General features: G+C 45.2%; 1 protein-coding gene and 1 long non-coding RNA gene across 13 annotated transcripts in view; one reads left to right on the top strand and one right to left on the bottom strand.

Moving 5' to 3' along the window:
- Positions 1–9,027, top strand: part of letm2 (leucine zipper-EF-hand containing transmembrane protein 2) — a 37,493-nt gene extending 28,466 nt beyond the window's left edge. For all 11 annotated transcript variants that reach the window (XM_069917839.1, XM_069917840.1, XM_069917841.1 and 8 more), the window contains 4 exons: positions 3,748–3,867; positions 5,108–5,224; positions 7,238–7,354; positions 8,174–9,027. In XM_069917839.1, the coding sequence (XP_069773940.1) occupies positions 3,748–3,867; positions 5,108–5,224; positions 7,238–7,354; positions 8,174–8,230 (411 nt within the window). In that variant the 3' untranslated portion in view covers positions 8,231–9,027. The remainder of the gene's footprint in view (positions 1–3,747; positions 3,868–5,107; positions 5,225–7,237; positions 7,355–8,173) is intronic.
- LOC138754076 (uncharacterized) lies at positions 4,943–25,324 on the bottom strand. Of its 2 annotated transcripts, none has more exons than XR_011351558.1 (3): positions 25,145–25,324; positions 9,436–9,526; positions 4,943–5,295 (listed from the first exon to the last, which is right to left on the bottom strand). It is a non-coding gene; the product is annotated as an uncharacterized lncRNA (long non-coding RNA). The 2 variants fall into 2 exon arrangements; XR_011351557.1 differs by lacking the exon at positions 25,145–25,324 and adding an exon at positions 10,477–10,542.
- Positions 25,325–27,665: the final 2,341 nt, after the last annotated feature.

The raw sequence follows: 27,665 nt of genomic DNA, 5'->3' as shown, positions 1-27,665 counted from the left end.
CAAAAGATAAATTCTTATGAACTAAAATTGCTACACCTTTTGCCTTAGAATTAAATGAAGAAAAAAAAACATGTCCAACCCAATCTCTTTTCAATTTCAAATGTTCTTTTTCAGACAAATGTGTTTCTTGTAAAAAAGCAATATCAATTTTCATTTTCTTAATATAAGCTAAAACTCACTTTCACTTAATTGGATTATTTAATCCCTGAACATTAAAAGTTGCAAATTTCAAATTAGAGATTCTAATAAACTAACGATATAATCACTTAATACAAAAAGTCGCTCTCCTACTAATAAACAAAATCCACTCGCCCTCCCGTAATATGATTGAAAAAGTTAATATAAAAAGGAATACAATTAATACCCCCCCAAAAAAAGAACCACCCAAAGGTAGTAATTCCCTAAAAAAACTGGGTGTGGTAAACCCCACCAGAGGCAGATGACTATCAAAGATATCAGTGCCATCCACCTCCCCCCAGCCAGAAATACAATATATATAATATAATTCAACATCATAGAAATATTCAGCCCTGTGACTCCAGTCCCAAAGATTGGTTTGAATCTTCAACATCAATAAGACTGTGTGTCAAAACCTCTTTCTTTCCATCTTTCCCATTTTTCCCATTCTGTCCATTTCCATTGGCCCTTCTTTTAAGCGACGACGGCATGATTCTTCCCTGACCACGTAGATCCAGTAACGAATTAGCAAAAACCAATGCATCGTGGTTATTCTCAAAAAATTGAGACTGATAATTGCCATAAAAAACCTTCAACACAGCAGGATATCAAAAAGCAATTTTATATCCTTTCCACCACAACACATCTTTAGCCGAATTGAACTCCTGTCGATGTCTAATAATTTCTTGACTCAAATCAGCATAGAAGAAAGGTTTATTATTCTGAATCATTATTGGAGCTTGACTTTGTCTTGCCTTCTGTACTGCCAACTGCAAAATTATTTCTCTATCCTGATAATTCTGGCACCGAATTAAACTCCTTGTGATGGTTGTCCCGGTAACGGTTTCCTCCTTAACGCTCTATGTGCCCTTTCCAATACTAAACCACCTGGAAAGAATTCTTTACCCAACATCTCAGAGAACTAGTTCTTAACATTTTTTTATTGGATCTGCACCTTCAATATCTTCCGGAGGGCCCACAATTTTTACCTTATTTCTCCGACTTTGATTTTCCAATGAATCAATTTTTTTCAATAAATCTCTCTTCTGAATTCCCCAATCCATGAACGAATCTTCCACTTTCTCTATTTTATGTTTATTATGTACAACTTGCTCTTTACATTCAGAGAAAACTGTCTCAAGCTTTTTAAAATGTTCTTGTACTACATCTACTGAAGTAAGGCATTTATTAACATCTCTCTTAAGTGTAGATATATCTTCAGAGACATTAAACATTGTAGATTGCATTTGAGTCATTTGATGAGACATAGTATCCATATGGTAAGCAATCCCTTCCAGCACAGTAAAAATAGAGTTCAGTCCGGATTCCAGTGCCACATCTTGGGACCCACCTTCTACAAGCTCCTCCTCCAATTGTTCCTGTGAACTGGCCATGAAAAGTAAGTCTTCTTCTTGTTCCAGCGTTGTCAGGGCTTTTCCCGTGCGGCTGTGGATCTGGACACCCGACGATGGCACCCCGACCACATTGGGGTGCCGCCGCTCGGGCCACCCCACAGTCCACACACACTCCAATAAATTGCGGACCCTGGAAGCACCGCGCATGCCCGGCAAGGCCAGTGGCTGCGCAGGGGCGGTCTCCAGCGCCTTCCTGCGCGTCCCCAACTCCCCCGACGGCAGCCCGGGCCCAAGGGCTCTTTGTTCAGTCGGGTCGCCCTTGCGCCCAACATCACGAACGCGCGGGTCAACATCGGTCGATTTCGTCAAGAAGCTGGTGCCATCTTGTGGGGACAAGACCGGCAACGGCATAATACTTAGCCTAGCTGGAGTTCTCTGTGGCTTGGAAGTTCCCAACGGCAACTCTGTGGTTCCATCTGGACAGGTAGGCCTCAGTTCTTCAGCTCTTTTAAAAAGTAGTTTTTTCTGTAGTGAGTTTTAGGTTTGTTAATATTAGCTGCCATTATAGACAACTAATGTACTTAGAAGCAGAAATAAAACGTTTATATACTTAGATTAAAGGTTAAAAACGGGTGTTTAAAAAAACTGGCTGGGGAGAATTAGGACCACACGCCTGCCCTCTACGCCATCTCACCACGCCCTGTTCTCCCTGTGTCTGCGTGGATTTTCTCTGGTTGCTCCGGCTTCCTCCCAACCTTCAAAAACTAATGAGATTAATTGGGTGCAATTGGGCGGCGCGGGCTTGTGGGCTGGAAGGGTCTGTTTTCGTGCCGTATGTCTAAATTTTAAAAAAATGAAATGACATCACATACAACCCTGAGGTTCTTGTTCTGCTTGCTCAACAGCTGCATGAATCTTACAAACATCTGATGAAGAAACTGTTAACTTTGATACTCTGACATAAATCATTTAAAAAGGTGACAAAAGTAATTTCATTTGACTGCGTATAATGTAATTCTGGAAGGGCTACATTTCAAAAATGGCCATAGGTTTAAGGAGAGGGGAATGAGGTTTGAGGGGATGTGAGGAAGATTTTTTTTTCACCCAGAGTCATAGAGTCATTCAGCATGAAAAGTGGCCTTTTAGCCCAACTTGGCCATGCCAACCAGATGTGAAGAGCTCCTGTCTTTTGCTAATAAAATTGTAGAGCTCGTCGAAAGAACCAAAGACTTGTTGATCCAAACCAAGGCTTTTATTAGCAAAAGACAGGTGGCCGACCAGTCCAGAATGATCTGACCTGGCTAGGGACACAACCCTTTAAGGCCCAGACAGTAGGCGTGGCTAAGCTCTCAGCCAATCACTGTAAGCACAGTCATTACATACTCTAGATACTGTAACTATATACATTGGTGATAGGTCTGTACTATCACAAAGGGGCATTGATGCTGCACTTTCTTGGCCGTTACACCAGTGTGTTTGGACCAGGCCAGATTGAGAATGATATATGCACCTAAAAACCTAAAGCTCTCTACCATTTCCACCTCAGCACATTTGATATCGACAGAGCATGAGTTCCACCCTGTTTCCTGAAGCTGATAACCTGCTTCTTCTTTCTGCTGACATTGAGGAAGAGGGTGACATCATGCAGCCAGACTCCAACCCCATCTGCACTCCGTCTCAATGTTGTTTGGGATCTGGCCTACAACAATGTAGATGGAGTTAAAGCAGCATTTGGAAACACAATCATTGGTTTATACGGAGCATAGTGAAGACAGATTTGCACAACATTTACTCAAGACAAGTTTATCGTCATCTGATTGCATAAGTGTAGCCTGACGAAACAGCATTCTCCGCTCCTCGGTGAAAAACATGCAGACACACAACCAGATACAGGCAAACAATACACATGCAGGACAAGTATTCATCTATACAGATAAATAAGTAAATATTGTTTCATGAATATGAGAGGCTCAGATGCTTAGTGTGAGCGATTCTTTTGGTCGTTCAGCGTTCTCACTGCCTGTGGGAAGAAGAAAAAGAAGCCCCTCAGGCATTTAAATTGCCAAAACATTTTAGGCTACCAACCAAGTGCTGGTAAGTGATTGTTCATAGTGGGCTGAAGGGCCTGTTTAAGTGCTGTACAACTCTGACGTTTCAATGAATATGCTCTTTGCAGTCTATTACCAATAATTCCTATTGTATTTTTGAATGACAGATGATTGCCAAAGAAGGTTGTGATGTCTTGACAGTGTCAGAACTGCAGACAGCATGTCGAGCAAGGGGTATGAGATCGTTGGGATTGTCAGAGGAGCAACTGCGGGAACAGCTTACTCAGGTAATGGATGCGGAGAAGAACTCAAGCCTTCTCTGTAACACTTGTGTCACAATCTGCCAGTGCAGCAAGTACAAATTAATCCTTGTGTGACACATTAAGCTAATTTAATGTTGAAAACTGAAGTCTTTTAATAGGATGCTTTTTATCAGTGTGTTATCAGCCAAGATATAATACCTGCAGGTTTATGGTGAAATCCTGGGACCCGGGCCAGTAAATGAATAGGGCAGTTCCATATTCCCAGCTGCAGGAAGGATATCATTAAGATTGAATAAGTGTAGAGAAGATTTACTAGGATGCTGTTAGGAATTGAGGAACTGAGTTACAAGGAAAGATTAAACAGATTAGGACTTCATTGCCTAAATGGGGAGGAGATTTGACAGAGGGATACAAAATTATGATGGGTATAGATAGAGTAAATGCAAACAGGTTATTTCCACTGACAGTAGGTGAGATAGAGCTAGAAGACATTAGTTAAGAGTGAAAAGGGATACTGCCGCACAAATTAGATAAATATTATTTGCTCTTTGTAGAGGCTTGTCAGAGCTCGAGTGACTTAATAGAGGTAGGTCTACAAGATTCTGAGAGGCATAGATAAGGTAGACAGCCAGTGCCTTTTTCCCAGAGGACATCTGTAGCAAATGAAGGGAGGAAAGTTTAGGGGAGACATCAGGGGTAAATTATTTTACACAGAGAGTCATGGGTGCCTAGAATGCATTGTCAGGGCCGGTGGTGAAGGCTGAAACAATAGGGGCATTTAAGAGACTTTTAAACAGGTACACAGATGAAAGAAAAATAGAGGGTTACGAGGTAGGGAGGGTTTAGCATTTTTTTGGTAGGAATATATGGGTCGACACAACATCGAGAACTGAAGGGCCTGTACTGTGCTGTAAAGTTCGATGTTCTTTGCTTAGACCAGGACAGGTCAAACACAGAGTCAAACACTTCTAATGGTAATGGACCAGGCCAGGCAGCATAGTCAGTAGTTGAATTGTACAGTATTAACAGACCAGGCACAGTTGGATTCTTCATTTTATTGGTGCTGAGTAATCCTTTCAACAACTAACCCTTAAAAAATGTTATCAGATTTTATTTCTTGGGAAAAATTCTCAAAATGTGTATAATGAAACAGATTTTTTTTTGCTGCTAATTCCCGCTACTTTTTATTGTGATTGATTTTTCTTCTGATAGAGATGGATTCACTGTATAAAACTTTAGAAATGAAATCTCTTTTCCTCCCTAGTGGCTGGAGTTGCATCTGGAGGAGAATGTGCCCCCGTCGCTGTTGCTGTTATCTCGTGCTATGTACCTGACTGAAGCCAAGTTGACAACCAATGTGCACGAAGTGCCACTAATCCAGGTGATGCTTCTTTTCCAAAATACCAATCTATGGTTTGGTTTTGCTCAGTCGACCAATGAAGATAAAGGTGCCTATGAGCGAAAAACACATGAAAATATTAAACAAGGAAGTCCACCGGCGCTGGTGGGGGGGTGGGGGGTAGGGGTGCGAATGCAATGCATTAATCATTCTGGAGAAACTCAGCAGATCACACAGCACCCATAGGAAGTAAAAGGGGAACCAGCGCTTTAGATCTGGATCCTTCATCAGGTGTCAGGTCCAGGCCTGAAATGTTGGCACCCCTTTACTTCCAACAGATGCTGTGTGATCTGCTGAGTTTCTCCAGTGCTTTAGTGTGTTTCACTGTCATTATATGAGTTTGAGGAGAAGTTTGGGAAAAATATGTGACTTTGGCCTTCTAAGACTTGTTGGAACCTCTTTATAGAGAGGGGTCACGATCCTTTATCCCACACATGTCAAACTCTGGCCCACGGGCCAAATTTGGCCCGCGATATAATTATATTTGGCCCGCAAGATAATTTCAAAAATGTATTAGAGGTGGCCCGCCCTGCAGCGAGAGCTGATGCTGTTTTTTTGGTAATGTCACCCCCACCATCCTCCCCCTTCATTGCACATCCTTCCCCACCCCCTAACTATCCCCTCCCCACTAAAACCACCCCCCTTAAAAGATGGCCAGAATATTCTCAAAAAGGAATCCAGAATGGTAAAGTTCCACAAACCTTCTGCTGGGAATCCTAACAACACCCGGGCATCAGATCCACGGGACGCGGAGGGAGCAAGAGTGTTGCAGGTTGACCGTGCAAACTTTGAGAACGGGGAAAACAAAATTGTAACACGAGAAGTCTGTCGATGTCATCAGCCGGCAAGCCAGTTGGAAGGCTCCCCGCACAACCAGTCACTTCTCCCACCTGTCGAGCGGTGCGGCGGATTGGCGAGCGCCTGTGATTTCCTGTCAGCGCGACAGACATGGCAGGCTGCGCACGGCCCCCGCTGTTCCGCAAAGGCTGATCGGCAGCGCACTGGGCCTGAGTGGGTGGGTAAGCAGGGGTGGGCATAGGGTGTAGGTGAGGAGTAATGGGCAGGGGAAGTTATGGTGGTGCGAGGGGCAGTTAGAGGGAGTGATGAGTAGAAGGAGGGGTGGATAGGGAAGAGGTAAAAGAGGAGGGGCAGGGTAAGTAGGGGAGGGGTGATTAGAGAGTGAGAGACGGGTAGAGGGAGGAACAGGTTGAGGGGAGAGGCAGTAGAGGGGCGTCTATAGGATGGGATGGGTAGAGGCAGAGCGAGTGGAGTGAGGGGTGAGTAGAGGTTGGGTAAAGGACTGGTCAGGTAGAGGGATGGTGGGTCGAGGGTGAATAGAGGCCTAGAGCCTGAGGAGTGAGCAGGAAATGCTGAGTCCTGATGCAGGCCAAAATGGACACAGCCTGTGAATGCTGACTACATCTCCACAGGGACCAAATATGTTTCCCTCAGGTCAAGCAAAGGGTGAACTTGAGCTACCTACTCCTGACCTCTAACATTGTCCTCCTAAAGTTATATCCTAAAGTTTAACATTACATATGTTGAAAGAAGAGAAAACATACAGATGTTGTTGAAAATTTTCAATAAATATTTAGTTCGGCCCTCGACTTAGTCCAAGTTTTTAATTTTGGCCCTTCGTGAATTTGAGTTTGACACCCCTGCTTTATCCGTATATCTAAAATCTGGATAGTTCCAAAATCGGACAAGTGGGGAGTGAGGCAGCAGCGCGAGACAGGCGGGCGAGGGGGGCAGGGGGAGTCCGGCAGCTGGGTGGGTTTAAATCTGGCTTTCCGAAATACGGAAAAATCCGAAATTCGGAACACACTATTCTCAAAGGGTTCCGGAGAAAGGATTGTGTACCTGTACAAATGTATTTTGTTTTAAAAGCAGGGGTAAAGGGATACTATAAATAAGTATTTGGTAGTTGATTTCATTTACTGGAAGATTTGATTGTAACAGTTAAATTGATCTGTTATTTATACCTTTATCTTCCAGCTAGGAATGACTGGTTCCCTGGAAAAAAAGCAACCAAACAAAGACATCATGAAAGAGCCAACCCTTCCAAGCTCTGAAAAATCTCCTGACCTGGCCGCAACGTTAAAAGACATCAAGGTACAACCACGCCTGCCAAACAGGAGTGTTTTAAGCAAGGTCCGATTCTGCCAAATTTTATGACGCATCACGGTCGGCGTAGCAGTTAGAGGAAACACCTTTAGAGCACCATCGATCAGGACAAGGATTCGAATCGCACGCTGTCTGTAAAGGGGTTTGTACATTCTCCCTGTGTCTGCATGGGCTTTCCCTGTGGGCTCCGATTTACGCCCATGGTTCAAAATGTACTGGGGGTGTAGGTTAATTGGGTGTAGATTGGCCAGGAAGGACAATGGTCTGTTATTGTGCTGTATGTTGAAATTTAAAAAAAATAATTTAAATTTAATTTAAAACCAGAGGCTGAAGATGCTGCAATCTGAAGCATAACACTATCTACTGGAGGAACTCCATGGGTTGAATGATATCGATAGATCTTTATTCCAATGTTGCTTGACCTGCTGAGTTCCTCCAGCAAATTGTGTTTAGCTGCCAAACTTTGAGTCTACTGGCAAAGTCAGTGCAAACATTTTAAAATAAAATGAGCATATTTAAATTTACGCAAAGGAACAGAAGCAAATTCTGCAAGTATGCAGGGTGGTGAGATGGAGAGGAAAGGTCAGTCCCCTTCCCTTCTCCAGGCTCTATCATCTTTAACCATCTGGACCTTCCTGAGTGTGAGACAGTGTGTTGAAGCAGGATCTACATTTAATCTAATCCTTCTTCACTCTTATCGCCATCCCACTACTAAGGGACTTGATTGGCTGTGAAGTGCTTTGGCTCAGCATTTTGAAAACTTCAAGCTGTGCAGGTTTGTGACTCAATTTCTGCATTTGTTTGAAGGTTCAGGAAACGAAAGAGCCCCAGAAAACCAAGGCCACTGCAAATGGATTGTGGTGAATGACGTGCCTCAGTGATGTGGCAAACCCGTCGCCCTGGAGAAACTGTGACAGCAGAGCTGCGTTATTTTTTCTTCCAAGTTGAATAATTTAAGAGAACCCCACCAGCGGACATGAAGGAGGGCTGGATATGTCCCCTTGACACCCCTGATGCTTTCCTCCAAATAGGCCGCCAGTCTCTGGATATGAAGGGCGCAACTGAACAGCATCATCCACTCCCCCTCACTGAGAGAAAAGTCAGAGCAATCATGAATCATAATGGGTCTGTAAGCTGTTGATTTTCTTCACCTGTCATGAGGAGGTGGCACGGGAACTGGGACAGGTTAGATAATCCCACTCTGTATTACTGCACAGTGCACAGGAGGTTCACACCACATTGCAGAATCGGCACCTCCTGGAATTCCTCATGAATTCACATGCTCATACCCAAGCCCATTTTAAAAGAAAATGATCATTTTTGTGGCATACCAAATGGCATATTTATACTTTCTTGGTGCTGCCATCAGTAGAAACAGGGCAAAACAGATAGCAGACAAAACATGCTGATTGTAGCTGTTGGGTTTGCAAGTAAATTCTACCTCTTACTATGGGCTTAACAGGGATTTATATAATGCTGGAGGAGTCCAACAAGAGCTGGATGCCCAGCTGAGCGCTCTTCACAAGATGGTCAAATCCCCGTGTTTATCTTTACATTTTAAGACAATGTACTACAGAATGCCTCAATTAAAGTTAATTGGTTTGGGTTTTTTCTCCCCAAAGTATACTTTAGTCTCAATAAATTATTTACAAACAAGAAAACCTTTCAAGATTTTTTGCATTCATAGTATCAGTCATATCTATACATTCTCATTAACGTACATTGATCTCCCCGAACTCCGTCACCATCATCACTGTGGCACCTCGATGTTTCTACACATTGTCATTAGACATACCTTGTCTAGAAAAGAAATTATTTATAAACAAGAAGAGTTCAAGTCTTTTTACACTCATAATGTCAGCCATGTCCATACACTCTCATAGATGTACATTGTTCTCTCCATACCCCGTTACCACCTTGCCGTTACTCCCCACCCCCTCCCCCTTCAGCCTCAGCTCCTCGGTGCCCAGTAATGGGAGGGCTCTAGACTGTGGTCCTTCCCCGTAGCACCACATAAATTTTCCAGTTTAGTCATGGACTGTTTTATTCACCCGTAACTGAATACATACCTTATTTTGGTAACCTTGTCCACTTTGTTTCTGATCAGTTGTTCAAGGACATGATGAGCCAACATGCCAGTGAGTGGCATATCATAGTGTTCTGGAATAAAATAAATGGAAATGGAAACAGATACTTTCATTTGCTGTTCACAAAACATACTGACTAATCTACTGTCATGAAGTGTGTGTCATTGATTGGTGGAGCCATGCCTAATCAGCTATAACATTCTGGTTCCCTGCACAAGCCCCACAACTCATGTCAGTTCACATGCACAGGATGACCATGCTTGTCCCAGTAAGTAAACATAGAATATCTGCACCTCAAGTTCAAGTTTATTATCACCCGATGGTATAAGTATAACCTGGCGAAACAGCATTCTCAGGTCCTCGGTGCAAAAAAACCTACAAACACACATTCAGACAAACTATACATATGCAGTATGTATATGCATACAGTAAAATCCCCGGTATCTGGCACCTATGGGGAATGTGGATGCCGGAAATGCAAATTTTCCGGTTAACTGAGACTCTCTCTTCCAAGGTCTAACTAATACACCTGCACTAAGAACAAGCAGTTTTAATAAAACAAAAGTCAGTGCAAAATGTAGAGTAATTTGAAAAAAAAAACAGTATTGTAGTCTTTAATTAACTAAAGTTCACTTTAAACAGGTTAACGGTAAAGGTTCCATTATTGTCACGTAATACTACATTTAGGATGTAACATACATGAAATTCTTTAACTTTTGTCACAGACAGAGAGTTGCCACATTGTCCAGTGCCCCTCACAGAAACCTACAGTACCTGGTGTCCCTGGACGGTTTTCCCTCCAAGTACTGACCAGGCCTGACCCTGGCTTAGCTTCCGCAATCAGACAGTCTCGGGCGAATTCAGGCTATTAAGTGCTGAAATTCCCGTAACTTACAAAATTTAAATTGAAACCCCAGTTGCTGGTGCTGTAACAGAGTTGCGCTAGCCTCCGTGCCATCATCATCAATCCCCCCCCACCCCCAAGCCTTACTTAATAGTATGCTAATAAATAAAGTTTCTTACTAGGCGGGGATAGGGAGACACTTTGGGAGAGTCCCCCAGCAGCATTAGCCGGCTCTTCATCCTGCGCACCACCTCTTTAATCAAACAGGAAGCTTTATTGAAACTTTGTTCAAACGGCTGCTGCAGATGAGGCACGACGGGGGCGCCCTACTGGCTGAATATTTGCTCCCATCTTCACTAGGGGTCTGTATGTTGCTTCGGAGATCATTTACTTTTACAAATGTTAAACTTGTATATATTCTTATTTATTTTTCAAAAGAAAAATAATTACCAGCATTTGTTTCCTCAATTTTTTGCCAGCTGTTTGAGTTTCTGTGTGATTGAATGCCGGAAAATGCAGATTTTACTGATAAATAGTAGGGACTTGGAGCGTTTGTAACGAGCAGTTCATTCAGCGTTCTCACTGCCCGTGGGAAGAAGCTGCTCCTCAGCCTGATGGTGCTGGCTCTGATCCTCCTGCATCTCTTTCCTGAAAAGAACAGCTGAAAGACGCTTTGCGCACGGTGGAAGGGGGGTCCGTGATGATTTTGCACACCGAACTTGGCTTTGGATGCTATGAGCAAGATCTCTAATCTAGGCCTGCTGTTTCCCCTAATTGGCGACGATGACTTGCGGTTGCAAAAGCAATAAATACATGTGGAAAATAATTTTTAATCAATAATTGAATTCAGACTGCTGAGTCTAATTTTAGCTATGGTTATTTAACCCATGATGCATTTTAAACTAGCAAGTCGGATTTCACCAGATCACAAAATAATGGTAACATTTCTTGGCCTGAACTAGATTCTATCACTGCTAACAGAGGAAAGAAGGAAAGATTCGACTGACCATTCCTAAAACTGAATAATTAAATCGAATGAGAACATAATTATCAGTGATTATACCTCTGATTTTTTTACCCTGGTTATTGTGCTGGCGTTGCCCTGTTCCCACGTCAAATTAACTTCACAAGAGTAAGGATGTAAAAGGTATGGAGGTTTATGGACAGAGTCAGGTCAGTGGGACTGGGAGAGTTTTAAGTGTTTTGGCATAGACAAGAAGGGCCATGATGGCCTGTTTCCGTGCTGTAATTGTTATATGGTTATATAGTATGCGTTGTTATTCTCATACCACGTCGCGAGATTTTCCACCTCTTCTCTGTGGTGCGACTCACCGTTTTAGCTTGGTGAGGCTGACGACTGTGGTGCCGTCTGCGAACTTGACGACACTGTTGCAGCAGGATCTGGCGCTTTAGTAGCATCGTGAACAGGAATGGGCTGAGCACACGTCTCCAAGGCGTGCCAATGCTCAGCATGCCGGTGCTCGATGTTCTGCTGCCGACCCGGACAGACTGTGGCCTTTCCATTAGGAAGCCCAGAATTCCAGTGAGGACAGCTTCTCCACCAGCCTCTGGGGAATGATTGTATTAAACCCTGTGCTGAAGTTCCTTCTTGAGATGCTGTAGTTTGACAGAGATAAGTAGAAAGTCTGAAGAACCTATTCCTTGAAAATTAAGCATTGAATTTTAAATCACCCCCATTCGCAGAGAAAAGCCCTGGAGTCAGGAATCAATTACCTCTATGGATTGTTTAGGAATCATAGTTCCAAAGACTTCTCTCAGAGGACCCCAAAACCCAGCAGCAATAGATATTCACCAAGACAAATGGTTATTTCAACAAAAGTTGCTTTTAATTATCTTTAAACATGAAAACAGAATCACACTTTAACTTATCACTATTGACTTAACTAACCTAACTTAAACCCCTTCTAATTTTAAGCTTACGTGTATGTAATGTGTGTGTAAGTTCAGAAAAGTTCTTTGGTTCACAGTCCAGTCTCCCTTCTCATTCCTCCAAGTTCACTGGTTACAGGCAATTGTTATACTGTGGACAGAATTTAACATTTATAAAGTTCACCAGGCTTTGGTGCTTGAAAGGTAAATGGTTACCACTCAGGAAGGTTCTTGTCAGTTTTCAGAGAGAGATTTGTTGTACGATGGACACCCACAACTGATTTACTTCCATCGGCCACTTTAGTGTCTTGCCAAAGAAACTTGCCCCCTCAGGGTTCTCCAGATGATACCCTCTTTCTTTCAGATCATCACAGAGTTCCTTTTTTCTTCTCTTATTTCAAGTGAAACATTAGACAGCCAGTCCTCTTCTTTTGCATGAACCACAAAGGCTTTGACCAGACTGAACTAAGCACTCACTACCCATCTTCCAAATGGAGTTTTCCACAAGCTTGCCAGCTTGTCCTGTTCCAGTCCCAGCTGCTGCTGCTGACTGTAAAACTGCAGAACTGATCTCTGTCTCGGTCTCTCAGAGAGAAAGCCTGTTTGACTCTCTCTGCTTGCAAAACCACATGACCCTCTGTGCAAGTTCCACTGTAGACAGCCTGTGGCTCTGACAAGTTCTTTCATCTGTTGCCTTTTTGTAAACAACAGTCCATTAGTGAAGTCTCTTGAGCGCTCTCCAAAGCTTTTGCAAAGGCTCTGGGGCTGACATGTCTAGCATGAGCAGAGCTCCAGTATTTTAAATAAGATCTGTTTTAAAGTGTTTGTATGTGACCTACACTAAAAAACCTGCCCCAATTCATCTCCAAAAAATATATATTCTGTCACACAAGACTGATACTCAGATAAATCTGTGCATTCTGTGGCCCTGAGCAGGAGAGAATTGGACAGTTCATCTGACTTGTTCCACAGTGGGCCTTTTTATTGTGTGAAAAAAAAGTGGCTGTAAAGGTGCATATTCTTGCTTAACTTATCTGAGGGTGGATTCAGCAAGTCTGGAGGGTACACCCAGAGGCCGCTCCACCTCATCCCTAAAGGCAATGCCGCTGAAAGCGGCTGTGAAGGGGTGGGCTGATGACGTCATGATCCAGAAGCGTGATTTTTAAAATCCCGTATGCGCACTCAGCAGTGAACGTTGCGCAGGAGATCTGCCCGAGACTGCTTGAACACATCTCCACCAGTGCTCTTACCTGCTCTTCGCTTGCCATTCAAGGTGCAGGTGGCCTTCCCTTCTCGGTGCTTATGTTTAATGTCACGGTGATGGGTAGGGCTACTGCACCCCTCGCCCCACCTCCCTCAGCTCCAGAAGATGGCTCCTGACGCTGCTCAGTATGAAGGCAATGCTGGATCCGTCTTCTAGGCCTGGTCCATAAAAGGTAAGAATTTACCTTTATTTATTTTCATTGAGCCAGGTTTAATACGCGGTTGCACCATAAAAAAGAGCCAGTGGGACTGATTCTAAAGAGCAACGAAGGATGAGAGGTCACTTAATGGAGGTATATAAGGGCAGCTCGGTTAGCACAACACTTATTACCTGGGTTCAAATCCAGCACTGTCTGTAAGGAGTTTGTACATTTTCCCTGTGTCTGCGAGGGTTTCCTCTGGTTTCCTTTCGAAGACGTACAGGGGTGTATTTGAGGCCTGTGGACTTGAAGGGCCTATTACCGTGCCGAATGTCAAAATAAGATCATGAGGGGGCTTAGGCAGCGTTGGGCAGTGCAAAAGCTTTGGAGAGCGCTGAAGAGACTTGACTAATGGACTGTTGTTTACAAAAAGGCAACAGATGAAAGAACTTGTTGGAGCCACAGGCTGTCTACAGTGGAACTTGCACAGAGGGTCATGTGGTTTTGCAAGCAGAGAGAGTCAAACAGGCTTTCTCTCTGAGAGACAGAGACAGATCAGTTCTGCAGTTTTACAGTCATCTGGCCCATCGAGCCTGCTCCGCCATTCAGTGACATCACGGCTGACCTGATCGTTGACTCAACTCTGCCGACCTGCCTTTTCCCCAAGCCGGCACCTTCCTCATGGGGCGACGATAGCAAACAACAGAGGACATAATTTTAAGGTGAGTGGAGGAAAGTTTAGAGGAGATGTTAGAGGCCTGGAAGATTTTTCTTTTAAATGCAGAGAGTAGTGCATGCCTGAAGTGCACAGTGGTGGAGGCTGGAGCAATAGGGGCATTTAAAAAACTCATAGATAGGCCCATAAATGTAAAAATAATTGAGGGTTGTGAGTGTAACATAGGGAATGATGAGATTGTTGTGGAGTAGGTTTAGATTGGGTTAGCACAACATCATGGGCTGAAGGGCCTGTACAATACTGTGCTGTAATGCTCCAACGTTCAAATTACCTGACCCTTCAAATCAACCCAATCACCATAAATAAATGTACCACAGAAACATAGAACATTACAGCACAGAAAGAGGCCCCTTTCAGCCCTTCTAGTCTGTACTACTCCCATTGACCTGCCCTTGACACCTCTCCCATCCATGTGCATATCCAAATTCTTCTTAAATGTTAAAATTGCATTCACCACCTCAGCCGGCAGCTCATTCCACACTTACCCCACTCTCTGTGTGAAGAAGTTCCCCCATATATTTTCCCTAAACTTTTCCCCTTTCACTCTTAACCCATGTCCTCACCTACCCTCAGTGGAAAAAAGTCTCCCTGCAATTTAATCTATCCCCTTAATTTTAAATACCTCTATCAAATCTCCCCTTATTCTTCTACGTACCAGGAAATAAAACCCTAACCTGTTTTCCTATAACTCAGTTCCTGAAGTCCGGGCAGCATGTAATAAATAAATTAATCAGATTCAGAATTTCAAAATCTGAATCAGAATTTATTGTCAAGAACAAGTCACAAAATTCATTGCTTTGTGGCAGCATCACAGGGCAAACATTAATAAAAACCACCTCACAAAAATAAATTAAAAAGTGCATGAAAAGTCAAAGTCAGGCAATGTCTGTGGTTCAGGAATCTGATGGCAGTGGGAAATAAGCTGTCCTTGTGCCACTGAGTGCTCGTCTTTAGGCTCCTGTACCTTTTTCCCAATAATAGCAGAGTGAAGGGGGCATGGTCTGGGTGGTGGGGGTCTTTGAGGACAGAGGCTGTTTTCTTAAGACACCGCCTCTTGTAGATGTCCTCGATGGAGTGAAGTCTGATGCCTATGATGTCGTAGGCCGAGTTAGAAACCCTCTGGAGATTTTTCTTGTCCTGAGCAGACAGACAGTGATGCAACCAGCCGGAATGCTCTCCACAGTATACGGTTTTCGAGAGTCTTCGGTGACATACCGAACCTCCTCAAACTTCTCACAAAGTATAGCTGCTGACGAGCCTTCTTCGTGATTGCATCAACATGGAGGCTCCAAGACAGATCCTCACAGATGTTGACATCCATGAATTTGAAGTTCTTGACTCTCTCCACTACTGAACCCTCGATGAGGACTGGGTCATGTTCTCCTGACTTCCTCCTAAAGTCCACAATCCTCTTGGTTTTGTTAACGTTGAGCGCAAGGTTGTTGCAAGACACCACTCAACGAGCTGATCTATCTCCCTCCTGTACACTTCCTCATTGCCGTTTGTGATTCTACTGACAACCATGGTGTCATCGGCAAATTTGTAGATGGCATTGGAATTGTTACTGGCCACACAGTCATGGGTGTATAATGATCAGAGCAGTGGTCTAAGCATGCATCCTTGGGGTGTGCCTGCGTTGATAATCAGTGAGAAGGAGATATTGTTTCTAATTCGTACTGACTGTGGTCTTCCGATGAGAAAGTCAAGGATCCAGTTGCAGGGGGGGGGGGGGGGGTACAAAGGCCCAGGGTTCAGAGCTTCTTGTCCACTACTGATGGAATAATGGTATTGGAGGCTGAGCTGTACTCGATGAAGAGCTGCCGTAGGCATGAATTGCTGTTTTCGAGATGATCCAGAGCTGAGTGGAAAGCCAGCGATATTGCATCTGCCGTGGAGCGATTATGACAGAAGGCGAATTGCAGTGGGTCCAGACCGTTCCTCAGGTACGTGTTGCAGTAATTCTGTGCCCAGATATTTGCTGTTTAATTTGCATGGTGGACACGGGAGTCCCTGTACAATTAGGTGAGGATTCTTCATGGCAGCTCGATGGATGGAGCCTGTAATATATCCTGTGCCCACATGAGGGCAGTAGAGAGCAACCAGAAGTGTAGGGTTAGATGGTCTCATCACAAGCAAACCTCGGGGTGAAAAATCACATCCTTATGGCCCATTGCCCAGCCAACTGACACTACCTTGTTTCTCTTCTTGGAATAATTTATTTATTTAAATAAATATTTACACCGGTGTTGCTGCCAGAAAACAATGGATTTTGTGACCGTAAGTTCCGAACCTGATCAATTTGAGCAGGTTGGGCTGAGATACCGGTACCCACGGATCTCCCCTTCCACGCAAAAGGCAAAATAATGCAAACAAAGGTGGCGGAGAAACTCAGCAGGTCATGGGCCTGGGTCCTTTGTCGGCTAGAAGAAGTTGGGACAGTTCATCCAAACCTTGATCAAAGAGCTCTTAAGAAGATTCTGGAAGGAGGAGGTGAAAGCAGTGAGGCGAAGAGCCCACGGTCTCTGCAGTCAGTGAAAGCGGTGTTACGGTGCCAGCCACCCGGTTTCGAATCCGGAGCTGTCTGTAAGGAGTTTGCGCATTCTCCCCGTATCTGCGCGCATCTCCAGGTGCCCCTGTTTCCTCCCACTCTTTAAAAATGTACCGGGTTGTAATTTGGCGGCACGGTGTCGTAGGTCTAATTTTTTTTTTAAATTTAAATTTAAATTTGGGGCTTTGACATTAGCAATTAAGGTAATGGGCACAAATCAGCCCTGGATTAGGGCCGGTGGGGGGGGTTCAGCAGGAGGGATCAGAGGAAGTACAAAGCCATCAGGAGGATTAATTATAAAGATGTGGGTGTCAGCTCATCTTTATTCCATCAGGGTCTTCTTTCGGTGCCTCCCCGGGAATGGTGGTGGGGTTGGGTGGGGGGGGGGGTTGTCTAGCAGGCATTTACTTCAAGGAGGAACTGTGGACTGTAGGATGAGACATCGATAGCCACGCTGTGAACGCCCAACCTTCCCGACAGCATTGGCACGGAGTGGGACATTGCCATGCGATCAGGACTTTGTGCCTTCAGGAAAATCTGAGAGCTCCAGGGTTTTCTTGAAGAGATGAGAAACTCCGAGCTCAGTCCCTACACCTTCAGCACAGACCTTAGCAACACTATTACATCCTCGAACCCGGAGCTGTCTTCAAGGAGCTTGTACCTTCTCCCCGTGTCTTGTTGGGTTTCCTCCAGGTGCCCTGGTTCCCTCCTTCCCTCCAAAAATGCACGGGTTTAAATTACTGTAATCATCTTCTACCGTGCTGGCATAATAAACATCAAAACAGCCATTGTTGGTAAAGAACTGAAAGGAATAAGATCTTATTTCATTCCTTTCATCGTCTATTTATACATTCAGCCCTTTTCCAGTACATGGACACTTATATCATCGCAGATCATTTACTTAATTGAGATATTATAGCAAGCGACAAACACACAGAACTTCACAACCACAGTAAGAAAAATATCTGGTCCAAACTATTCATAAATTCTTTTCCAATTATAAAACCACAGAACTCTTTTTTTTTGGTAAAACGTACATGCATTCATTTCCTGAGATGTGGTCTTTGTGGGCTGACCCAGTATTTATTACTCAGCTCTAATTGCCCATGGAAAGATGGTGGGGAATCAGCTTTAACAGCTGTTGTATCTGAAAGAGATTTATTCTTCATTTGTCAAACGCAAACATTCCCTCATCACTCCTTATGGATCTGGCCGCTCGGGAGACTGTTTAAACTCTGGTCTGCTCAATCTCCATTTCAAAAACAGAGCCCTGCCCATTCTTACATAAACGTTTCAATGTTGGGCCCATTCACCACTTTCGGACATGTCTAGACTGCGTCTGTTCCAGGCCGCGTCCAGTCTTTTCACCCGTCGAGATCGTATTTGCTCGTTTCCACTTTTATTGGATGGTGGGACTATCAGACACTTCATGGAGGAAGACTCATTTCCTGCCTCAAAGGTTGATTCCTATCTCAAACTGAGAAACTATTGATTGGAAATAGACAGAGAAACTGCATTCATGTCTCAGATTTAATCAAATTTTCTAGCAGACCACAGCCCCTCACTTTCCTCAATCTCCTGACCCGTTTAGAACATAGAACAATACAGCCCAGTACAGACCACTTGGCCCTCGACATTGTGCTGACCTATATATCCCTTCCTAAAAAGAAATAATAAGCCCTCCCTACCCCGTAACCCTCCACTTTTCTTCCATCCATGAATCTGTTAAATGCCCTCTATTGTTCCAACCTCCACCACAATCCCTGCCAAGGCATTCCAGGCACCCACAACTCTCTGTGTAAATAAAAAAAACATTCCCCTGAACTTTCCTCCCTTCACTTTCTGCAGATGTCCTCTGGTGTTTGCTGATCCCGTCCTGGGAAACAGGCGCTGGCCGTCCACCCTATCTCTGCCTCTCAGAATCTTGTAGACCTCTATCAGCCTCCTCTCATCCTTCTAAGCTCCAAAGTGAAAAGTCCCAGCAAGTCCTCCCCCGCAGAAGCCGCCTTCATTTGCCAAGTTCAGTAAGGACCCCCCCCCCACCCCCGCCACATCCAGAATTCAAGCAACCATCAAAAACAAATCGCAGAAAATAAAGAGGTCAGATATCCAGAAGTTTAAAATTGGTGCGCCTCAAGGTTAGTTCCCTAATCGCACAGCACATAATCTCAAGCAACTGGCAAATATAATGGCCGGAATCAGAATTTATTGACACAAAATTAGTTGTTTTGCAGCAGCGTCACAGTGTCAAGATTTATATAAACCAAAATAAACAGATAGTGCAAGAAAAATGGCAAAGTAAGGCAGCATCTGGAGTTCATGGTTCATTCAGGAATCAGATGGCAGAGGGGAAAAAGCTGACCTTGTGTCCGCCACAATAGCAGGGATCTCCCAGGGGCTACTCCTTTCAATTCCCCATCCCACACCCTTGCTGATGTGTCTGTCCACGGTCTCATGCACGGCCAGACTGAGACCACCCGCAAATTGGAGGAACAGTACCTCACCTTCTGCCTGGACACCCTCCAACTGGATGGCATTAATGTCAACTTCTATTTCCCCCCACCCCCACTTCTTGTTCTGCCCTCTCCTTCCCTCTAGTTTCTCTCTCCCCTCCCCCCTTGTCCCTCTGCCTCCTTTCACAGAGCCAAAGTCAATACTCATCACATCCAAATAGAACCTTTTGTCTGTTGGTCTCGACTCCTCCCCCTCCCATTTGTCCCCCCTTTCTCTCTCCTCTTTAATTCAGATGCTTGCCTGCTTTTTGAGGAAGGACTCAGGCCTGAGACATATATCTTTACGGACGCTGACTTCCTCCAGCATCTCTGTGTGTTTTTACTGCAATCTCAGAGTTTGCAGACTTCAGTGTTTCACTGTGCCATGTTGTTCACTGTTTCTGAGTGGCTTTGGTCTTTGTTAAAATCCATTCTCCTTCCAGTAATGACCTGTTCAGTTTGACCCAACCCCGAGTCAATTAGCCTTCCGGGGTCTTGAACTCCACATCTTAAATGGCACGACTCTATTGCAGACGATTCTTATTGACTCTTAGTGTAATGTCAAGGACAAAACAGCTGAGTACTCTACTACATCAGCAAGAGTTGTGGGAGTGCGTTATTCTAATTTCATCCTAAGTAGACGCTAAGTATGACATAAAACCATGACAACCATAGAACACTGCAGCACAGAAATAGGCCCTTTGGCCTATCTATTCTGTGCTAAACTATTATTCTGTCTCATCCCATTGACCTGCATGTGGACCATAACCTATCCTACCCTCCATACCACAGTGTGGTACGGTTGCTGCAGAGAAATGGATTGGGGGACAAACCACAGGACCATAAGAGTGGCAGAGAGGATCACTGGAGTCTCCCTCCACCCCCCCCACCCCCCACCCACCATCGACGTGATCTACCAGGATCATTGTCTGAAGAGGGTGCACAAAACCATCAAGATCCCCTTCCACCCCACTCGCATCAGGGAAAGAGATACAGGAGTATCAGAGCTAGTACCACCAGGCTGAGGAATGGCTCAGTGAGAACACTGAGCAACCAAAGGACCTCTCAAACTAACCATCTGAGACACTTGTATTCATGAACAAAATTAATTTATTTGTAATGATGAATACTTGTCCTGCATATGTATTGTTTGATGCGTGTGTTATGTCTGGTTGTGCATCTGTGTGTTTTGCACTTGTACAATCAGATGACAATAAACTTGACTTGAGATGATAATAAACTTAATCTTAATTCTCTGTTCTAAAGATGGGTTCTGGCCTGAGAAATAACCATTCTCTTCCTCCCGCTGCTGAGTTCCTCGGCAGAGCTTGTGCCAGTGTGAGGAACAGTGACTGATGTAGCGGACGACTCGCACCAGCTGAGCTGTGGGCAGCATCCCCTGCCAAACATCCAGCTGACCTCGGGGCCTGGTTGGAAGATATCTATGGAGGGATAACTCCGGTGCCATGCCTCAGGATAGTGCCTCGAACATCCAGCTCAGAGGTCAGACAGGCCTTGGGTTTCACACCAGTCAGTCCTGGTGACAGTGCTGCATTCCCTCTCATGGCAAAAGGAACAAATAGTAAAAAAAACATGAAAATCGGCAAACAATATGATTGAAGTAAAAACACAAATGCTGGAGAAATTCAGCAGGTCAAACCGTGTCCTTTATGTAGCAAGGATAAAGATACAGAATCGACGTTTCGGGCTTGAGCCCTTCATCAAGGTTTGGGAAAATGCCAGCAGGCGCCCAACCAAAGGAGTAGAGGGGACGGAGTGGTTGCAAAAGCAGGAGGTGATATGTGAAGAAGGGAGGGAGGGGACAGCAGCAATCAAGGGGAGGAGGGATGGCTGGGGGAAGGGAGGGAGGAGAAACTGGAGAAGTCAACGTTACTGCCATCTGGCTGGAGGGCGCCCAGATGGAAAATCAGGTGCTGTTCCTCCAATTTGCGGGTGGTCTTGGTGGGATAGTGCACAAGGCCATGGACGGACAAGTGAGCGTGGGAGTGGGACACAGAACTGAAATGCTTGGTTACTGGGAGGTCTCTGTCACTGTTGCGTGTTCCACCTGTCCCCCCCCTACTCCTCTGTTCGGACACCTACCAACACTTTTTCACACCTTGATGAAGGGCTCAAGCCCGAAACATCATTATGTATCTTTACCTTTGCTACATAAAGGACATGATTTGACCTGCTGATTTTACTCCCTCTCATGGCTGTGTATTCACATGTCCCCACTATGTGTGTGTGTGTGTGTGTGTGTGTGTGTGTGTGTGTGTGTGTGTGCATGCACAGTATAATCCCATGTCCTCACTGTGTTTAAGAATGCACCATTCTCCCCTTGTATATTAATTCATGCAGACAATGGGTGTATGAACTGACGCCACTTTCTGAATTGCACAGCACAGCAGATTTAATCCTGGCCCTCATTTCATCGCACAGGTAGCATTTGTACATTTCCCCTTTGTCCAGGGACCTGGGGGATTCTCTCATTTACTCTCTGCATGGAAACCAGATGCTCCCCTTTTGGTGAACTGACCATTTTTGAGTTTGATGGATTACCCTGCTCTTGTTTTGTTTGGTGGCTGAATGACTCCACGAGGGCTTGTTGTGAGTGTTTAATTACACTCCCCCTGCTCTTGGCAACCTCAGTGCTGTTGCGTAAACTGTGTGGAATTCACGTTGGTGCTGATGGGAGAGAAACCAGCAAAGACTCTGCCCACATTGCTTAAACTTTGGCACATCTTGCCTGTTCAGTACCTGAGGATTTGAACGTTTACCAAGCACAGTCACAGCACCAGCGACCTGGAGTAGCACACCTGCGCTGTCTGAAAGAGTTTGCATGTTCTCCCCGTGTCTCCAGGTGCTCCGGTTTCCTCCCCCCCTCTCCAAAACGTACAGGGGTTGTAGGCCAATTGGTGTTATTTGGGCCGTGCGGGTTCGTGGGCCGGAAGGGCCTGCTACCGTGCTGTACGTCTAAATTAAAGCCGTAAGAAATAAAAATCTCCATTCCTCAGCTCGCGAGCCTTCAGCGAGGCGCAGCATTGATGGCAGGGAGCCGGGTAGCCAGGGCCAGCCGGTCTGACCGGGGTGGCGTATAGAGGAGCTGAAGCCTGCTGGATCGCGAGCCAGGGGTTGGGGCTGGTCAGCCTGTTGCTGCCACTGTTGACCACCAGGTGGGGGTGGTGCCACGTGGGGCTGGGGAAGAGTTTTCAGTATCAGAATTCAAATCAGAGTTTATTGTCATGAACAGTAGGCATCAGAGGTGCAAACATTCCTATAAACTACACAAAAGGATAAAGAAGTGCAAAACAAGAGAAAAGGTCAGGCAATGGCTGTAGTTCATTGATTATTTCGTAATCTGATGGCAGCGGGGAAGAAGCTGTCCGTCCTTGTGCCACTGAGAGCTCGTCTTTAGCATCCTGGACTTTTTCCCCGATGGTAGCAGAGTGAAGAGGGCCCAGCCTGGGTGGTGGGGGGTCCTTGAGGATAGAGGCTGCTTTTATAAGACCCTGCCTCTTGTAGATGTCCTCGATGGAGTGAAGTCAGGTGCCCGTGATGTCGCAGGCCGGGCTAACAACCCTTTGGAGTTTATTCTTGTCCAGAGAGTTCGAGCATCCAGTGATGCAACTGGACAGAAGGCTCACCATGGAACACCTGTAGAAGTTTTCGAGTGTAACAGAGTATAGAGAAATATTTTTGGGAGATAAATTGGGAAAGGTTTGTTAAAGCAAACACTTTAAAACGGATCTTATTTGAAATACTGGAGACATAGTGGCTTCTCAGCCTTTTTGCAAGAGCTTTGAAGAGTGCTCAAGAGACATCACTATTGGATTATTGGTTATCAAAGGCAACAGATGAAAGAGCAGGCTGGAGCTGCTGCTGTCTGAAAGTTTGCTGTTGTAAGAGGGTCATGTGGTTTTGTAAGCAGAGAGAGTCAAACAGGCTTTCTTTCAGTCAGTGTGTGTGTGTGTGTGTGTGTGTGTGTGTGTGAGAGAGAGAGAGAGAGAGAGAGAAGCAGAGATCACTTGACAGTGTCAGCCAGCAGAAGTTGCTGGAAATGAAACATGACAAGCTGGCAGGCATTTGGAAGACAGCCTGGTTGAAGCCCTTGTGGTTCATGCAAGAGGAGAGGACTGGCTGTCTAATGTTTCACTTGGAATAAGTGAAAGAGAAAGGAACTCTGTGGTGACCTGAAAGAAAGAGGATATCATCTGGAGAACCCTGATGGGGCAAGTTTCTTTGGCAAGACACTGAAGTGGCCAATGTATTTAGAGGTGGTTTGGGAGGAATTGTTAGAGCAGCTTGCACACACACATTTTAAAACACAGACTATTTGCAGGACTTTTGCAGAGAACTTTTTGAAAGAGGCATCAAGGTATCAACAGCAGCTTTCCTGGGAGAGAATGTGATCTTTGCAGGCAGAGGAGGAGAGTTTTGCTCTCAGAGATGGAGGGTGTGAAACAGAGAAAGAGGAGACAGAAATCAGTTCCAGAAGGACAAGCTGGCAAACTTTGGAAGGCTGCTGATCAAAGGAGGAGACTGGTGATTTGAAAGGTGACCTGAAAGAAAGAGGATCATCTGGAGAACCCTGAAGGGGGAAAGTTTCATCAGCAAGACTGATTAAGAAGGAATCAGTTGCAGATGTCCTGGAAAAGGAATCTCTCTTTGAAAACCAGCAAGAACCCTCCTGAGTGGTAACCATTTGCCTGTTAAGCACCAAAGACTGGTGAACTTTATTAATGCTAACTTCTGTGCATAGTACAAGAATTGCCTGCAACCAGTGAGATTGGACTGTGATCCAAAGAACTTTTCTTATCTTAAATATACATTACACACACCTGTGCTTAGTATTAGAGGGGGATTTAAGTAGTTAGGTAAGTTAAGTAATAAGTTAGAGTTTAATTCTGTTTTCTTGTTCAAATATAATTAAAAACTACTTTTGTTTAAGTAACCCTGTGTTGTGGTGCATATCTAATGCTGCTGGTTTTTGGGGTCCTCTGGACTCCGTAACAAAGTAAATCAATTGTGGGTGTCCTGGAACAACAAATCTCTCTCTGAAAACCGACAAGAACCTTCCTGAGTGGTAACCATTTACCTTTCAAGCACCAAAGGCTGGTGAACTTTATAAATGTTAAATTCTGTGCTCAGTCTAAGAATTTGCCTGCAACCAGTGAACTTGGAGGAATGAGAAGTGAGATTGGAATGTGAACCAAAGAACTTTTCTGAACTTACACACACATTACATACATGTGTGCCTAGAATTAGAAGGAGGTTAAGTTGGGTTAGTTAAGTCAATAGTGATAAGTTAAAATGTGATTCTGTTTTCATGTTTAAAGATAATTAAAAGCAACTTTTGTTGAAGTAACCATTTGTCTTGGTCAATATCTATTGCTGCTGGGTTTTGTGGTCCTCTGGGCTTGTAACACTAGAGTCTTCGGTGATAACTGAATCTCCTCAGACACCTCACGAAATATAGCCACTGGCGAGCCTTCTTCATGATTGCATCAATGTGGAGGCTCCAGGATAGATCTCAGAGATGCTGATGCCCCGCATTCATCGCAGAGATGAACAGGATAGAAGCAGGCCATTCAGCCCACATTCAGCCTATAGGTTGCTATTCTTGGCTGGCTCCATTTGGTCCATATCCTGTCCACCTCTGTCCAAATAATGTGAACATTATAATTGTGTCTGTTTCTGGCAGTTTGTTACACATCCGGACCACCTTCTGAGTGAAAAGGATCCCCCTCACGCCCTTCCCAAATCTCTCCCCCTCACCTCAGATTTGCACCTTGTTCTGGAGACCACGCCTCCTCGGAGCCCAATCGTTCCATTGTAATCTCTTCTTTAGGTACAGAGAGAGAACGTTAGGTTCCATCTCTTCCTTCCTTGGATCTGATGATATCAAACTCTCCAAAGTAAGAGCAGAGAATACAGAAAATGTTCAACAGGTCGGGCAACATCTGGAAGAGAAATGGAGGCAGTGTTTCAGGGGAATTGAGAAAACAGTTTGTTTTATGCTGAAGGAAGAGTGGAGGAAAGAATAATCGGATGCAGGCAGCATCTCCGATAGGGTGAGACTGGTGAGGTGATTCACCAGAGATGAGAACACCTGGTTGATAGGTTAATATATGAGAGAGAGAGAGAGAGAGAGAGAGAGAGAGAGAGAGAAAGGAGGAGAGAGAGAGAGAGAAAGGGGAGAGAGAGAAAGAGGCAGAGAGGGGGGAGAGAGAGAGAAAGAGTGGGGGAGAGAGTAATTGAAAGGGAGCAATTGCGAGTGAGAGGGAGAGAGAGGATAGATGGAGGCTGATGCACCATCAATAATCACAAAAGACTGAAGTTGTAAGATTGACTGTCTTTTATTAGTTATGGACTGGAACAGTCAACCTCATTAGGTGATTTCAAGCTGCCGTGTAAAATGGGGTTAACTGGGCAATTTGCCTGATTTGTGCCCCACTCACGCAGCAGCTGGAAAGGATCTGACACTGCCCTACCTCGGAGGGAGTCAGGGGACCCAGTTAAACTTACCCGGGTCACGTCCACCAGCAGATTGAAAACCAAAATGGCCGACCTAGTTACTCCTGTGATGTCAGCAGATGCGTCACAGAGAAACCCCGGCTGAAACATCTGCCGTGATCAAGGTGGGGGGAGAGATTGCTGCCGCGGTGGGGGGGTCACAGTTGGGGGTGTGAGGTCACTGACATGGGGGGAGAGGTCGCTGCCATGAGAGTGGGGAGGGGGGGGTGCCACGATGGGGCTATGGGTGGGATCGGTCTCAGGAGGCAGGTCCAGCCGACAGCTGCCAATCGCAGCACAATAGTGGTCTAGCCCAGAGAGGGAGGGAGATTGAGAAAGAAAGAAAGATGTGGAGTGAGTGGGAGGGAGAGAGAGGGAAAGGGAGACTGTGCGAGAGAGAGAAACAGAAAAGACAGGATAAGGAGGGACAGAAAAGGAGTGAGAGTGTGAGCGAAAGAGTAAATTGGGGAGAGGCAAGGAGAAAGAATGTGTGAGAGAGAGGAAGATTAAGGAGTGTTGTTAGTGGGGAGGGGATCTGACTGGCCCAGAGGTGCACTCTTCTGCGGACTTGTTATCTGAGGCAGGGCTTGCAGAGCAACTCTCTGTTGTCCACGGTCTATTGTCCGGCAAACCCCGCCGGCCCTCTGCCGGTGCCAGCAGGTTTCAGTTCGGACAGACGATGTTTCATTCCATGGCGGTTGTGCTGGATGAAGCAGGCAGCGTCCATTAAAGCCACGCAGGTCATGGAAACCGCAATCACGGCTTTTATGTCAGATGCAACACAGAGAGGCGCTGGGAGAAACTCAGCAGGTCAGGCAGCATCCAGAGGAAGTAAAGGGGAGCCAACGTTTCGGGCCTGGGGCCTTCGTCGGGAACAGGAAAAGGGGTAGACAGCTGGACAAAGAGGTGGCAGAGGGAGGGAGGAGGGAAGGGGAGGAGCCCAGGCTAAGGGGAAACAGGGAGGCTACAGAAGGACTTGGATTAGGAGAATGGGCAAATGAAATATAATGTCGGTCATGCACTTTGGTCGAAAAAATAATCAGGTAGAAAATGGGAAGAAAATTGAAAATCTTGCACTCAATGTCACGAAAACGAAGGAGCTGATTTTTGACCAGGGAGAGAAAGCCAGAGGTGTACGATCAGTGATCACTGGGGCATCATATGTGGAGAGGGTGAGCACATTTTGGTTCTTGGGAGTCACTATCTCAGATGATCTTTCCTGGACCCAACACACTAACGGCATCATGAAGAAAGCCCGTCAGTACCTCTACTTCCTCAGGAGTTTGCAGAGGTTTGGCATGACACTGGAAACCCTGGCAAATTTCCTCAGAGGTGCAGTGGAAAGTGTGCTGACCGACTGCGTCGCGGTCTGGTATGGGGATACCAATACCCCTGAGTGTAAAGCCCTGTAAAAGGTAGTGGGCACAGCCAAGGACATCACAGGCAAAAGCCTCCCCACCATCGAGCACATCTACAGGGAACGCTGCCGTCAGAGAGCAGCAGCAATCATCAAGGATCCACACCGCCCAGCACACGCTCTGTTCTCGCTGCTGCCATCAGGAAAGAGGTATTGGTGTCATTAAAGACTCACACCACCAGGTTCAGGAACAGCTGCTCCCCCTCCACCATCAGACTCCTCAACAAGAAACTCAATCAGAGACTCATTTAAGGACTCTTGTGCACTTTATTGATTTTCTTTTTGTTCTCTCTGTGCTGCACAGTTTGTTTATATTTTTTACCTGTTTACAATTTGTTTACACTCTGTACAGATTTCTCTTGCACT

Source organism: Narcine bancroftii, chromosome 2 (genome assembly GCF_036971445.1).
Source record: "Narcine bancroftii isolate sNarBan1 chromosome 2, sNarBan1.hap1, whole genome shotgun sequence".
NCBI lineage: Eukaryota > Metazoa > Chordata > Chondrichthyes > Torpediniformes > Narcinidae > Narcine > Narcine bancroftii.
This window is presented reverse-complemented; position numbering and strand designations above follow the sequence as displayed.